The sequence below is a fragment of the Haemorhous mexicanus genome, chromosome 9, assembly GCF_027477595.1.
Source record: "Haemorhous mexicanus isolate bHaeMex1 chromosome 9, bHaeMex1.pri, whole genome shotgun sequence".
NCBI lineage: Eukaryota > Metazoa > Chordata > Aves > Passeriformes > Fringillidae > Haemorhous > Haemorhous mexicanus.
The window spans coordinates 17,310,721-17,323,834 of NC_082349.1; the positions used below are offsets into that span (position 1 = coordinate 17,310,721).

The 13,114-nt window shown below is 40.1% G+C and overlaps 1 protein-coding gene across 1 annotated transcript; it reads right to left on the reverse strand.

Annotated features, from left to right (window-relative positions):
* Window positions 1-215: 215 nt before the first annotated feature.
* GCLM (glutamate-cysteine ligase modifier subunit) lies at window positions 216-12,048 on the reverse strand. The gene is made up of 7 exons (XM_059854268.1): window positions 11,807-12,048; window positions 9,124-9,189; window positions 7,498-7,582; window positions 6,705-6,761; window positions 5,267-5,469; window positions 3,660-3,774; window positions 216-1,928 (listed from the first exon to the last, which is right to left on the reverse strand). Exons 1-7 carry the CDS (start codon window positions 11,924-11,926, stop codon window positions 1,759-1,761), a joined length of 816 nt encoding a protein of 271 aa, XP_059710251.1. The 5' UTR covers window positions 11,927-12,048; the 3' UTR covers window positions 216-1,758.
* Between the last annotated feature and the right edge of the window lie 1,066 nt (window positions 12,049-13,114).

Here is a 13,114-nt window from a genome sequence, read left to right on the forward strand (position 1 = left end):
TTTAGCACAGTTCCTGTTTTGTAGGATTTCAACATAAAAAACTGAGCACACACGCAAGTCTGATAAGATACAGATTCAGTCAAATACACCCAGAGCTTACAGGTAGTGGTTAAATCATAAGCACACAACACAGAGCTAGCAGGCAAGTTTAAAATTAAACTCATGTAATTTTGAACTCTGATGCACACTGGCCCAACATTAAAAAAACCACTACATTTTTATTAAGAGAAAAACATCCAAACTTTTATTGATGCATTACTAGTTTCAATTCCCTGTTTCTCTCATTTGTCAAAAGAACGGAAGAACCCAAGAGAATTTCCTGCTATTTGCCACTACAAAAACGGAATTTGAGGACTAAGGTACCTTGAAAAACCTTAATCATTAAACATAGTGGAATGGATTATAGGAAGCTGACACTCCAGACATTACCTACAGGCATTCAAATTCCACCTGCTGCCTATATGAAGAATTTTAAAGATGTTGGTGAAAATTCATTCCCTTACAGTCCAAATCTCAAAATAAGTACAACAAAGTTAATGACTGCTACCAGTATGAGGCCATGCCCCTGTCTGAAACTGAAATCAAATTTACTGTTTCTGACACTTGGTATCAAAGTTCCTGCTTAACTACAAGCTGAAATTTAGGTATCTACTCTCATTTAAGGGGCCTTTTTGACAGAAGGACTACATTAAACCAAAAGCCTTGCCTTAGCTGCAGCAATCTCTCTGGGATTAAAAAGCCAATGTGCTAAGCTGCTGCTAATCAGAAAGATACCTAACTTTAGACTAAGCCTTGCTTCATCTTGTTTCCTGAGTGGCACTCAAGCAACAGGTTTCCCAGGCAACTGCACAAGAAGTAATTAATTTTAGTGAACAGCATCAGCATTTACTGTCTATTCTACTTGGCTGATTGCTTGCGTAGTTCACAAGTATCAAAAAAACAAGCCACAGTTGAGAAGGAGACAGGCACAATTTTTGATTAACAGATTTCTTCATAGCTTGTTTTCGAATCTTATTTTAAACATTCACTATTAATGCATTTTCTATTTCAAACAGTAAAAATGCCATCACACTTGTGCGAACACTAAATGAAGCGTATTGAGGCACAAAGAAGCCAGAAGGAATTCAAGTAACAATCAGAAAGTAATTTGAAAGATGCATTTTCTTCTAAATCATAGGGGTCTTTTCCACTCTATTACAAATAAACCAATTTTCCTACGCCCACTAATTAAACAGCTGACTTGCCTATATATACATATCAAGTAATGAGATAACAGCCTAATTTTTGGGGGTATTGAATCATTAAAAAAATGACAATTTTCTATAAAAGCTAGTCCTTGAATGCTTGAAATGTGTATTCACCACGTAAGTATGATTTAAGAGAAATTTGTTTTTTAAAAAAACAAAAATATCTGTTTCTCCATGCTACCTAATGGCAGCTAAAATATAATGATAATTTTTACAGTGAACTGGTCATAAAAAGAAAATTATTTTAAACTGTTACTCTATAGATAACTTCAATAAAAAAAGCCCCAAAATATTTCATATTTTGAATGAACCCATCAATAGTTAAGAAAAATAGTGTTAGAACATTACAGACACTCCTACTGACATCACACTGAATAATTACAACTTTTGGTAGTTCATTATAAATGTAAAAATCTTTCTATGAAAAATGCAATGTTCCCCCATCCCAAAGAAATTTAAACAGCCTTTACAAAAACAAACAAACAAACAAAAACAACGAAAAACCAGTGTTTTAAGATGCATTTCTTTTAGCTTGTATGATATAGCCTTTGGACTTGATAATTCCTCTGCTTTTAACAATGACTGAATACCGCAGAAGCCATAAAGGAATCCACTTGTTGGCTTTCATGTTCTGGATGCTTTCCTGGAGAACTTCTTGGAAACTTGCTTCACAAAGTAATTCTGAAGTTAAAAAGGGATATTTGTGCTTAAAACAGTATAATGTAAACAGCTGCAAAAAGCAACACTTAGTAAGAAAAGCCTTTTCCTACAGTCAAGACCTTAAGTGGTACTGTATACCACTCAGATCCACTCTTCCAGAATGCATTTAGGGTAAAAGCAGCTGAATATCACAATAAAGCAGCTAAATATCACAAAATAAATCTCCAGGACACTTTTTTGCAACATTGAGTATTTCTCACAAAACTGAGACTCTGGAATATCAAATTAAGTTGATCAGTAGAGTCATTTGTGGGAGAAAAAGAAAATTAGATTTGAGAAGCTAGCTAGACAAACCAGAGGTAAGTAAAGCATAGGGCTGAAATTGAGCATTCAGAGTTACCTCTGCAGTCACTGTAAAGTCAACATTCCTACTATCTCCCATAATGGGGCTCATAATAACCATAAGCCCAGAAAGCTTTAAGAAAAATGGGCTTAAATGCCACAAAACAAGAAAAGAAGGCAAGTACAAATCTTCCTAGTTTCCTCTGGAATGTTCATCCAAAGAGCAATGTCTTTTGGTGAGGAGTGCTCACCAAAAATAATCTAGATACTCTTCAGGTGACTATTACAGAAAAGTTAGGCTGAGCAAACAACACATAAGGGAATCACAACTTGCACTGTTTTCTACCAAATCCTTTTCTCCTTAATTTCATGACTTTCAGTGGATACTATTTATCAAAATGCAAGTTGCATTTGGACTCCAGAGGACATGGAAATTGAATGGAAATTGTCAGATTGAATGGAAATTCATCTTGCATGCTGCCAGAGCAGTAATAAATCCTGCTCAGGCACTGATGAAATTCATTGGTTGTAACAGTGGTACTATGAAATACATACTTCATAAGAAATGCTTCACATTTTTCTTTGGGATCGAGGGGAAAGAAAGGAGAAGGAAGGAAAAGTATCATCATGAATAATTAAGTCTTGACCAACAATGTAGGGAAGGACTTAACTAAATATTGTTTAAGACTTTTTATTATTCCAACAAGGTGTTAAAGTGTTAACACCTTAAGGTGTTCTTAAGTGAAGAAGACTGATGATGTTTGAGAGAAATGAATGTTATATCCCAGAATATTGTAGAGAACTGGTAACTCAGTTATACAGCTCAAAGGAAAGCCTCCAATTTCTTCATTCATTTAGCAAATAAATCACTGCATTAAAAAAGTGAAGAATTTACAACTCTTTGTAATAATGTTATTTTAAGAAGTCAAGACTTTGAAAGAATCCTACTTAAAGCATAGTAATTTTACTGATCTAATATTACCAAACTATTCAAAAATCAACTGGCCATTAACATTTTTATGTAATCTATTTCACAAGTTCCAGGCAAGTACACTTTCATTTGTCATTTACTGGCCTTCAGCAATACATTTAATTCCGTATTTTGTAGAAATAAACATAGTACAAATTGCTCAGTAGGTTGTTCTTCTATTTATTTTATTTTTTCTGATTAGAAGTATTTCAAGAAATTATCCAAGGCTGCAAGACTGTTTCAAGAAGGAATGGGAAGGGGAGGGGAGGAAGTAACAGCAGTAACTTAACAGAAATATTTTATAAAGGAGAGACACTTAGAATCCTTGGTCCAGGCCTCAAATATAACAAACTTTGAAGTTCAGGAAAAGATAGTTCCTGATTTTCTATTGAATAAATGCATTTAGAAGTCTTCTGTTTACTTAATCAGCAAAGTCTTACCTTTGGGGTCATTGTGAGTTAGCAGCTGTATGTCACATTCTTTTGCAAATGCTGTGAGATCAGGTGGCATCACACAACAGGAAGCTAGGTTCACCTGATTACTACTTGGTTTCACCTGGGTAACAAAATATTTTTATAAGAAAAAATACTAACGTACTTATATTAGCTGTTTCCCTCATGCCTTCTATTACAACAGAAATTTTCCTTTGAACAATTTGTCTTTGACCATTGTTTAAAAGTCTGAGCAAGGCTAATTAATTCTACATGATTAATTAATGTAGGCAGCTGCAACACCTGCAATTCCCTGCCACACACAGCCCAAAGCAGGAGTAGGATCTAACTTCAGGTGCTTCCATAGCAAGATGAGTGCTAACTCACTGCATTCTGGCTTTCTGTCTGCTGTGTTCCCAAAACAGCAGCAGCTTTATTTCCCCCTGCCTCTAGTAAAAGCATTGTTACTTTGAAAAAGACTTCTAATTTAAAAATCCAAACCCATTTTTGTTAGGGATATATAAATTTGCAATCTTCCACGCCTTCAGGCAAGTGCTTGATTCAGATCAAGTCAGAAGGGATGCTCTTCCACTGACTTTCTCCTCACAAACTGCATTCACAATCACCATGCAGGTGGTAATTAAATCCTGCAATTGCCCTCTCTCAGTGTACATAAAACACCAAGAGTCACAAAGATGATCAAATGACTGGAGCACCTCTCCTATGGGAATAGGCTGAGAGAGTTGGGATTGTGCAGCCTGGAGAAAAGAAGGCTCCAGAGAGACCTAAGAGTCCCTTCCAGTACCTTAAAAGGACAACAAAAAAGCTGGAGAGGGATTTTTTGCAAGTGCATATGGTGATAAGACAAGGGGAATAACTTTAAACTGACAACGCAGACTCAGCTTAGTTATTAGGAAGAAATTCTTCAATGTGAGAGTTCTGAGGCACAGAAAAATGCTGGATGGCTGCCCCATCCCTGGAAGTGTTCAAGGCCAGGTTGGATGGGGCTTTCAGCAACATAGTCTACTGGAAAGTGTCCCTGCTCATGACAGGAGGCCTGGAACTAAATGACCTTTTAACCCATTTTATGGTGCTATGAACTAGTCACTCTGACAGCAAAGTCTTGTGCCATTTCACTCAGAGTCTGTCTTCCTCTCTACAGTTATGCTTGCCATTAAAACATCATTTTTCCAAGGGGAAATCCTTCCCTTTGTAACACAGCTTAAAGTGAAAACAGCTATGTTTTCAGAGTCACTGGAATAAATCAGAAAGTTTAAGACTACTGCTTGTACTCCTTCCTAAGTATTAAAGTATCCAAAACTTTCAGTTCTTCAATCCTCAAACCTTCAGTACTGCAAAGAACCTGCTTCTGAACAGACCTGTGATTTCCAGCTGTTGCTGGTCAGTGCATAAGAACACTGAACAAACAACAGTCATATTTGAGCCTCCCCCACCTTGAACATTATGACCATACACAAAATGTACAAAATAACAGGGCTAAATATTATTTTATATAAAAAACCATTTATAACAGAAGTTTGTAATAATGTATCAGCCAACAAAGCAAGCAGTTACTCTGTTCTAAGAAATGCTACGAGTAGGAAGTTGGTTCTCACCTGTGCCCACAGATACAGCTGCTCTAACAGTGTTTTATCTAGGTCAGAGGTACCTATGGCAACAATCTTTTTGTTTTGAACTAGATTTTCAAGTTCTTTCCAATAAGGTTGCAAATATTCCAAGGAGAGGTTAGTTCCATCTTCCACAGGAGGTGGGACAATAATGACTGAGTCTAACTGAGCAACTCCAAGGGCAGAACACGCTGAGGAAGAAGAACAGACACTGTAAAATCTTTTATCAGATACGAACATAAACAGCATGACTCTTCAAATTTAGCAAAAACCACACCTCCTGCTTCACTCTGCTAGCTCTCCATTCACCATTTGAAACTCTGAGTGTTATCTGAGGCCAAGAACATTAACACAACCTTTTAGCAAAGATTCAAGAACACAAGACCAAGATTCAGTTGTAGGTCTTGGGAAAGCAAAAAACAAAACCAACAGAAAATGAACAAAATCATGAAGCTTTTTCCTACTTTTTAATGTTAAAACTGTATTTTTCTCTGAAGACACTGATGACAAACAGGTCTCTATTTCTTCACTCTCAATTTCTTTTAAAATTTGTAGCTTTCACTCTGAACTATAACTTAAGTACAGGACATGGGTTAGGAAAACTGCTTGATTTGTGTGAGGGGTTAAATTAAAGCACACCCAATACAGAGACTTAATTTGCCAGAGAAAAGTGCAAGTCTTGGAGTCTCACTGAGCTTTAGGAAAAATGCAAGTCATGAGGCCTCTTAAGCAAAGCAAACAGAGTAGAACTGCCGAGTTAAAGTAATTATTTTCTTCAAGAGGAGGAGTCCCTTATTGTATTTCTGACAAATGGTGGTAAAAATTACAATAAATAAGCTATTAACTGGGGTATCAATAGAGAATAATGGTATCTGGCCTTTTCTTCTTTGGTCACCCCTTAAGCCCAACAAACTTCCAAAACAGTAACGTTCATTGCTGCACACAATTACTGCTACATAAGGGCAACACAACTTTATGAAGAGACATTGTATGGCATTTTCAGTAAAACATATTTCACCAGCTACTTACAGCATTATTTTATTTCCTGAATAATCTCTGAAAGACTGCAGTCAGTAGCAAAGGTCATGATGTTAAATGCAACTAACAAGAACTGGCAAGAATGGCTGTATCGCTAATATTAAAACATCACATGCTATTTACTTTTTAACAAGTTTTGTGTGAAAGAATAGAAACTTGCTCCTGCTTGTATCAAGGAATCAGATTTGAGTTTGTGGATCCAAGGTCACAGTAATCCATTCAGTAAGTTTACTGACTGAGCTACTGTGCAAATAGACTTGATTAACTAATAGGAAAACAGGTTATACTTATGACAGTGACTAAATACACCTCTTAGAAATAACATCAGAACTTTTTCCATCTAAGTTCTAGAGTAAAAAAGAAATCTTAAATTGAGTTCCACACTTACCCAGGTCAACTGCGTCTCTGATGGATGAAGAATTTGATCCAACGATGAAAAGCTTTGCTATTTTCAAAGAAACTGGAATCAATAACTAAACAAGCCAGGTATTACTAATATACAGCCATTTACTTTTCTTGTACTATTAATGAGGTTTTGGGTAAAAGATTTTAAAAATGTACACCAATTGCTTAAAAAATTGGAAAAAACCACAGTTTTTTGAAAGGCGACTGCCCAATAAAGACACCGTTCTCTTAAATGTCAATGTTGTTGTGCAGTCTCAGAACAAGAAACCATCCAGTTAGATGATGTAATAAACTGTAAAGCATCAGGACTCGAAGCAGTAGCAGTAACAACCTGTGTAAGAACCCCAAATGTAATAGTACAAACAGACTTCTTCACAACTTACTGAGACTCAAAATGTAATATTGTTAGTATGGACTGCTTCCTTCAAGTTCATCATATTCAACCTGAAAAATTATGCAAATATATGTGCTTCCAATGCTATTTCTTAATTCCAGTATTATCTGTAATATTTTGCTTCAAAAACGTCAAAGATTCACAAAATACATTCAAAATATCTTGAGGTGATGCAAGTTAAACTAGAAAAATGGTGAGCTGCTTTAGAATCTGAAATACCAATTCAAGACTTTCTTAGCCAGTGTTTAAGAACAACACTGTGCAATAGTGTAATTTGATTCTGCAATTATAAATGAGATTAAAAATCCTCATCTATGAATATCCTATTAATGACTGCATATGAAACCTTTCCATGACACTGGATTTTTGACTATGTTCTTACCTGATACTTTCAACTCATCCCTTTCTTCAGGATTTATTTTTTCCATAGCCTGAGCTACAGAACATTCCAGAACCTCCAGTGTTTCCTGTAGTAAGTACATGAGACTTAGGAGTAACATCAAGAGGAGACTGTAAGCTCCTGAAGAATGTTTTTAAGTAATTTGAAAAAAAAAAAAAAAAAAAAAAAAAAAGAGAGCAAGTGCCTTACTGCAGTTGGAAACAAAAATAGTAGAAAAAAGCAAAGACAGAAAGCAAGCAACCCAAGGCTTCTTGATCACTGAGGGGATGTCAAAAGTCAAAATAATCAACATCTATGAAAGGCCCTAAATGACCCTAATATAGAAAATACAAATTACTGATTAGAATTATTGGAACAAGACTCAGTAGTTCTAGTAGTTCTGATTTTATGCTGTCAAAAGACTGCTGTGCCAATTCAAAGGACCTTGTTTTAAAAAAGCCTCATGACCAGCTGAAAAGAGCCCCATCAGAATTAGGAGGTTTGAGTGTTGGATGGGAACATCTTTGCATAAGAATATTTTGTAATTTCAGTGAACCTTATGAAAAACCTACAGTGAAAATGCTGTAAAATACTGATTTAAGACCATAATTATTTCACCCTTGACCTCATTAAGGATTAGGCTGACATCTTATGTCAGCTGGCACAAGGTGACATTCCTTAAGTTTTACCTACATCAGACTTTGTATTACAGGCACATCCAACACTACCCCTAGCAAAAACACTTTGCTATTTTTTGCTGTGCTACCAAAAGATTCTCAAGTGAGCCTTTGAGTTACTCCATACTGTCAGCATTTTAAACAAAACTTAAGCAATCATCAGTTCTTCAATGACTCAGCAATAACTGCCTCACACATTTCAGTTTGGAACATAACATGCAGCTGATGCCCCCATTATACAAGAACTGGTAATAAAACCCAAAGAAACAATCAGGAAAGTTTTTTTAGGTTTCTTGTTGTTGTTATTGTTTTGGTTTTTGGGTACCTTTTTATTTTCCTGAAACACGCTAATATTCCACAGAACAAAAAATAAATTTAGTGGGGACCTATTACTGTTTTGTTGCATTTCAGAAGCAAAAGTGAAAGAGAAGCAGGCAAATACACCAAGATCTTCACGTCAGATGCTCACGTCTGTGGCTTTAAATCTTATGTGGAAATCTTTAGCTCTTAAGGGAAAAATTGCCACTTCTGCATCTTCAGAAATATTTCTGAAGCAAGAGATTCTTCAGAGCTCCCCTCCAAATGGGATCTTCAGCCATCTGTGATCTCCATAACTCAGAGAATTCTCCACTGAGTTTTAACAAGCATGCTAGCAAAGTTAAAAGGTACACAGATTTTACTTTTACTTGCCTCCATAATAAATTTAAAATCCTACAGACCACTGCTTTTACTTTGCCAAGAACTGCCATCAACAGGATTCTCTCTTTACATTGATATTTCTTAACCTCCCCATATTTACTAAACACTACAGAAAGAAGGGGAGTTAAGAAATATTCCTTCAAGGTATCTGGAGCTGCAGATACTTTAATAATTACTGTAAGTTTTAGAAGTGTAGCCACTCTCTCTTTGGCTTTACATGTAACATGGATAAGATGTATAACACCTCTCCTACCTGATTTTGGTCATGGCTGATCTTTGTGCTCCATTCAGTCAGTGTTTTCTGGATGCAGTCCCGCACCTACAACACATTTTTTCATGTTGAAGCGTGCCTGTGTTCCAGCCACACACAAACACAGCAGTACAGAGATGTGCAGGACACACTGCACAGCTGAACTATTGACACCACCCCACAGAAGATTCTTCCTTCATGGCTTGTAGCTGAAACTTGCTCAAACTAGTTTACTTGTATATTTTTCTCTCCTCTTCCACAGAGTTTTAGCAGTAATACAAGTACTGTACTTTAGTTATCTCTCAAACCAATGCCATCTTAAAAGGAAAGTACAATGCTAAGCAAGCAAGAACTAAGACATGGGGTGGTTTGGGGTTTTTTGGGGTTGTGGTTTTTTTGCGCAGAAACTCCTAAGTTACAAAGTAATCAGGTAAGAGCATAAGTGCCATGACACTGTAGAGATGAGACTTTACAATCAACCACTAAATACTCATTGTATTACTTCTCTTTTTAAGATGCATACAACCCTTCCCATTTACTGCCAACCTACTCCACTAAGCAAAACCACTAATGCTTTTAAGTCCTTCATCACTGTAGGGGGAACGTACAGATCCTATGCCACTCCTGCGTTTTTCCTTCATCCACAGTTGCAAAATAAACTCGGCTAAGATTCTGATCATGGATTTTCTTGAACATAGTAAGACATAACTATTAAATCAGCTAACTAATTTTATATAGTACCAGTGCTGCAGCTGTAGCAGTGCTGTAGCTTCCCTCTGATCCATTCCAGGAGTTAAGTACGGGTACAGTCTGACTGCCACCTACCACAGGTAGGAGCACTTCCACCACCTGCTGCTTTACTTCACTTTCCACAGTGCATTTTAGAACTGTGTGCATACCTACTTTGTGTACCAGTGCCACTTCCTATGACACCCAACTCAGAGAGCTCTAATACCATGCACAAACTAGAAGTCAACATCCCTGCCTGATATCAGACACAATACAGGAACAATACTTTGTGAACAGAAATACTATACATTCCTCCCATCATTTAAAACAGTATAAAAACCCCTGGACCCAAAAGGCAAGAATTGACCACCCCAATAAATAGCTAAGCGCAATAACCCTTTAATAAAATAACTCTTAATCCTATTTTGATACAATTTATATTGTTATCTTTTCCTTTCTGAGGGCAAGTGAGACAGTACAGAATTTTTATAGGCTGCTGCTTTGCAGCTGTCACAGGACACACTTCTACTGCGGTTCCTATGCACCCGCCTCTGACTCCAAAGCACATCACTCCCCTGCCCTCAGGCCATGTGGAATGAGGAGTGTATTGCACTGCTTTGATCAGCTTTTCCAAACACAGCTGCATCTCCTAACGCTGGCATTCACAGTTTGCAAAATTTTAGCTTACATTCTGCCACTGAGAACTGACTACACCAAAGAGAAGAGTCAAAAGCTGATTGCAAATTATCCCATTGAATTGCTTTTGGAAGTACACCAACTCTGGAAAGCCAGAGGATTCCTCAGTAAACAAGTGAATTTTAGAACCTTAACTATTAGTTATGCACATTGGCCACTCTTTACTTAACAGCCCTCCAGAAACTGGGTAGTTTCACCCACACAAGGCTGCCCATCATGACACAGCTATGTCTTGGTTACAGAATCCAGCCCTCTTTCACACATTTCACAGAATGTTTAATAAGCAACCAGGCCAAATAAAACGTTATGTGGTCACGTTATGCCCACATGACAGCTAAACAAGAGTATGATGAATTCTTCCTTCTTGTTACATCATCCTCCCTGCCACCTTTCTTCCACTTGTGCATGATTAATATGCAACTTCTGGGTTATCACTAGTGTCACTACATAGCAATAATCAGCCAAACCCATAGTTTTTCTCATTATTAAGTGACCATTCTGAGATTACTGTGTCATGATGAAACAGGAAATATGGTGGTTCTGAAGTTCATGGCCACAGCATCTCCAGACATTTTGTGAGAACTATTCTAAGTATTAGCACACATCGCTAAAGGCAATACTTTTAAGGTGATGATTAAAAAGCTCTTTTCAACTGCTTAACAAAGAATGACAGCTCGCTGCTTCAAAGAAGACAACTGCTGCTTTTCCCAAGAACTGTCTCTGTGAAGAAATTAAATTAACTTCAGGTTAGAAAAGAGAAATTTCATAATCTGTAATCCAAGCTCATGTCTATGCTTTTTTTTTATCCTACTAAAGAAGCATAAGGGATCCTCTTTGCCATTACAGACAGCACTTAAATTTGTAAGTGTTTTAATCCTTCATTCCCGGGATCAGAAGGCTGGGCTCGCTCCTTCTCAGGGCAAAGTGCTTCCGGGGGCCGCTACCTCCCAACAGGGTAGAACACAACGAACGGACGAACACAAACAAGCAAAACTCTGTTTTGCCATTCCCATCTCGCGCGTCCCGAGGGCACCGGCAGGCGGATCGCTCGGGAGCCAAAGCCCCTCCTCGCCGTGACGGGCACCGGGCCAGCCGTGCGCGGCCGGAACGAGTCCCGCTGCGGACGGCGCTCGGACCGCCCGGGGAGCGGCACCCAGCGCTCTCTCAGCCGCCAGCCCGCCCGCGGCCCGGCCCGGGCCCCCCATCTCAGGGTGTGCCTCCGCCGAGGCGCCCCGAAGGGAAGCACCGGCCCGCCCCTCACCTCCTCGCCGGGGGTGGCCGGGCACTTCTTGCGGAGGCAGCCCCAATTGAGCAGGTTGCCGGTCTGCAGGGTGAGCGTGCCGGCGCGCTCCAGCAAGGCACGGGCGCCCTCCGTCCCCATGGCGCTGCTCAGGCGGTGGCCGGCGAGCTCTCCGCGACACCTACGGCCCCGGGCAGCGCCGAGCCGGCCGTGACTCAGCACCAGCACCGGGGCGAGGGGCGGCGCGGGGACAATGGGCGGCGGGGCGGGCCCGGCGCGGGAGCGGCTCGGAGGGGAGCGCGCCCCGCCTCGCGCTGCCTCAGGGCGCGGGGCCGCCGCGGGCACGCGCCCCCTGGCGGCGGCCGGGCCGCAGCACGCCGGGCGGGGCCCCCGGGGGCGGGGCCAAGCAGGGGCGGGGCGGGGCCTCCGGGGGGCGGGGCCAGGCTCCCGGCGCGCGCCGCGGCAGGGCCGGGTCCGTGCGTCGGTCCCGGGTCCGTGTATCGCTCCGGCCCCGAGGGGCAGCGGCCGCGGGAGCCGCACCCGGCATCGCGCCCAACGGAGTACCCAAGGCACACGTGGCGCTGCCCGGTAGTAGCGGCCCGGGTTCGATAACACCCCCGAGCCGCGGCCGCGCCGGACTGTGGCTCCTGTGCAGGCTCAGTAAATGAGAGGAACCATGTGAATTGTGCTCGTGACGCGTCCCAGTAACAGGTAGTCATTGACGACACCGAGCTAAAAGGCCCAGAAAAAGCATCCAAATGCTTGCCCCTTCTGGCTCTGTTTGCATTTGGGTGAAACAATGTCAGGGCAGCACTCCAGTTTTACACCAGCTGGTTCCAGTGAAGACACACCGGGTAAATCCTGAAGGACTGTGATTTAGGGGTATTTTCTTTTTTAAGATGAGGAGACTTCTGGAGCACCACACTCTGACCAAAATCCTTCTGTACTGGAGAATTGAGGGGGGTGGCTTTTTTATTCTGTAACTCCTGTTAAAGGTAACAGCGAGCCACAAATTCCAATTTAGCAGTCAGCTTGGGAATTTGAATTGTGTTTCTAATAGATTTTTCTTCCTCAAGCTGTATTGTGCTGGTAGAGGGAACCAATTTGCATAACTTCTGTCAGTCTGAAGCACTGCCTGATTGCTTTCTGGTACAGAAGGTTAGTTTAAGTGTTCTTTATATTTGTGATCTGATTAATTTTTTGTGTTGGGAAATGTTTTCATGATTCTGTATGGTTACAGAGCATGTGGAAATGAAATGTACTGAAAGAAATGCCAGCCTATTTGGAGAAGCTATAATTTTGTTTCTCTTTTCTTTAGCATAAAAATCC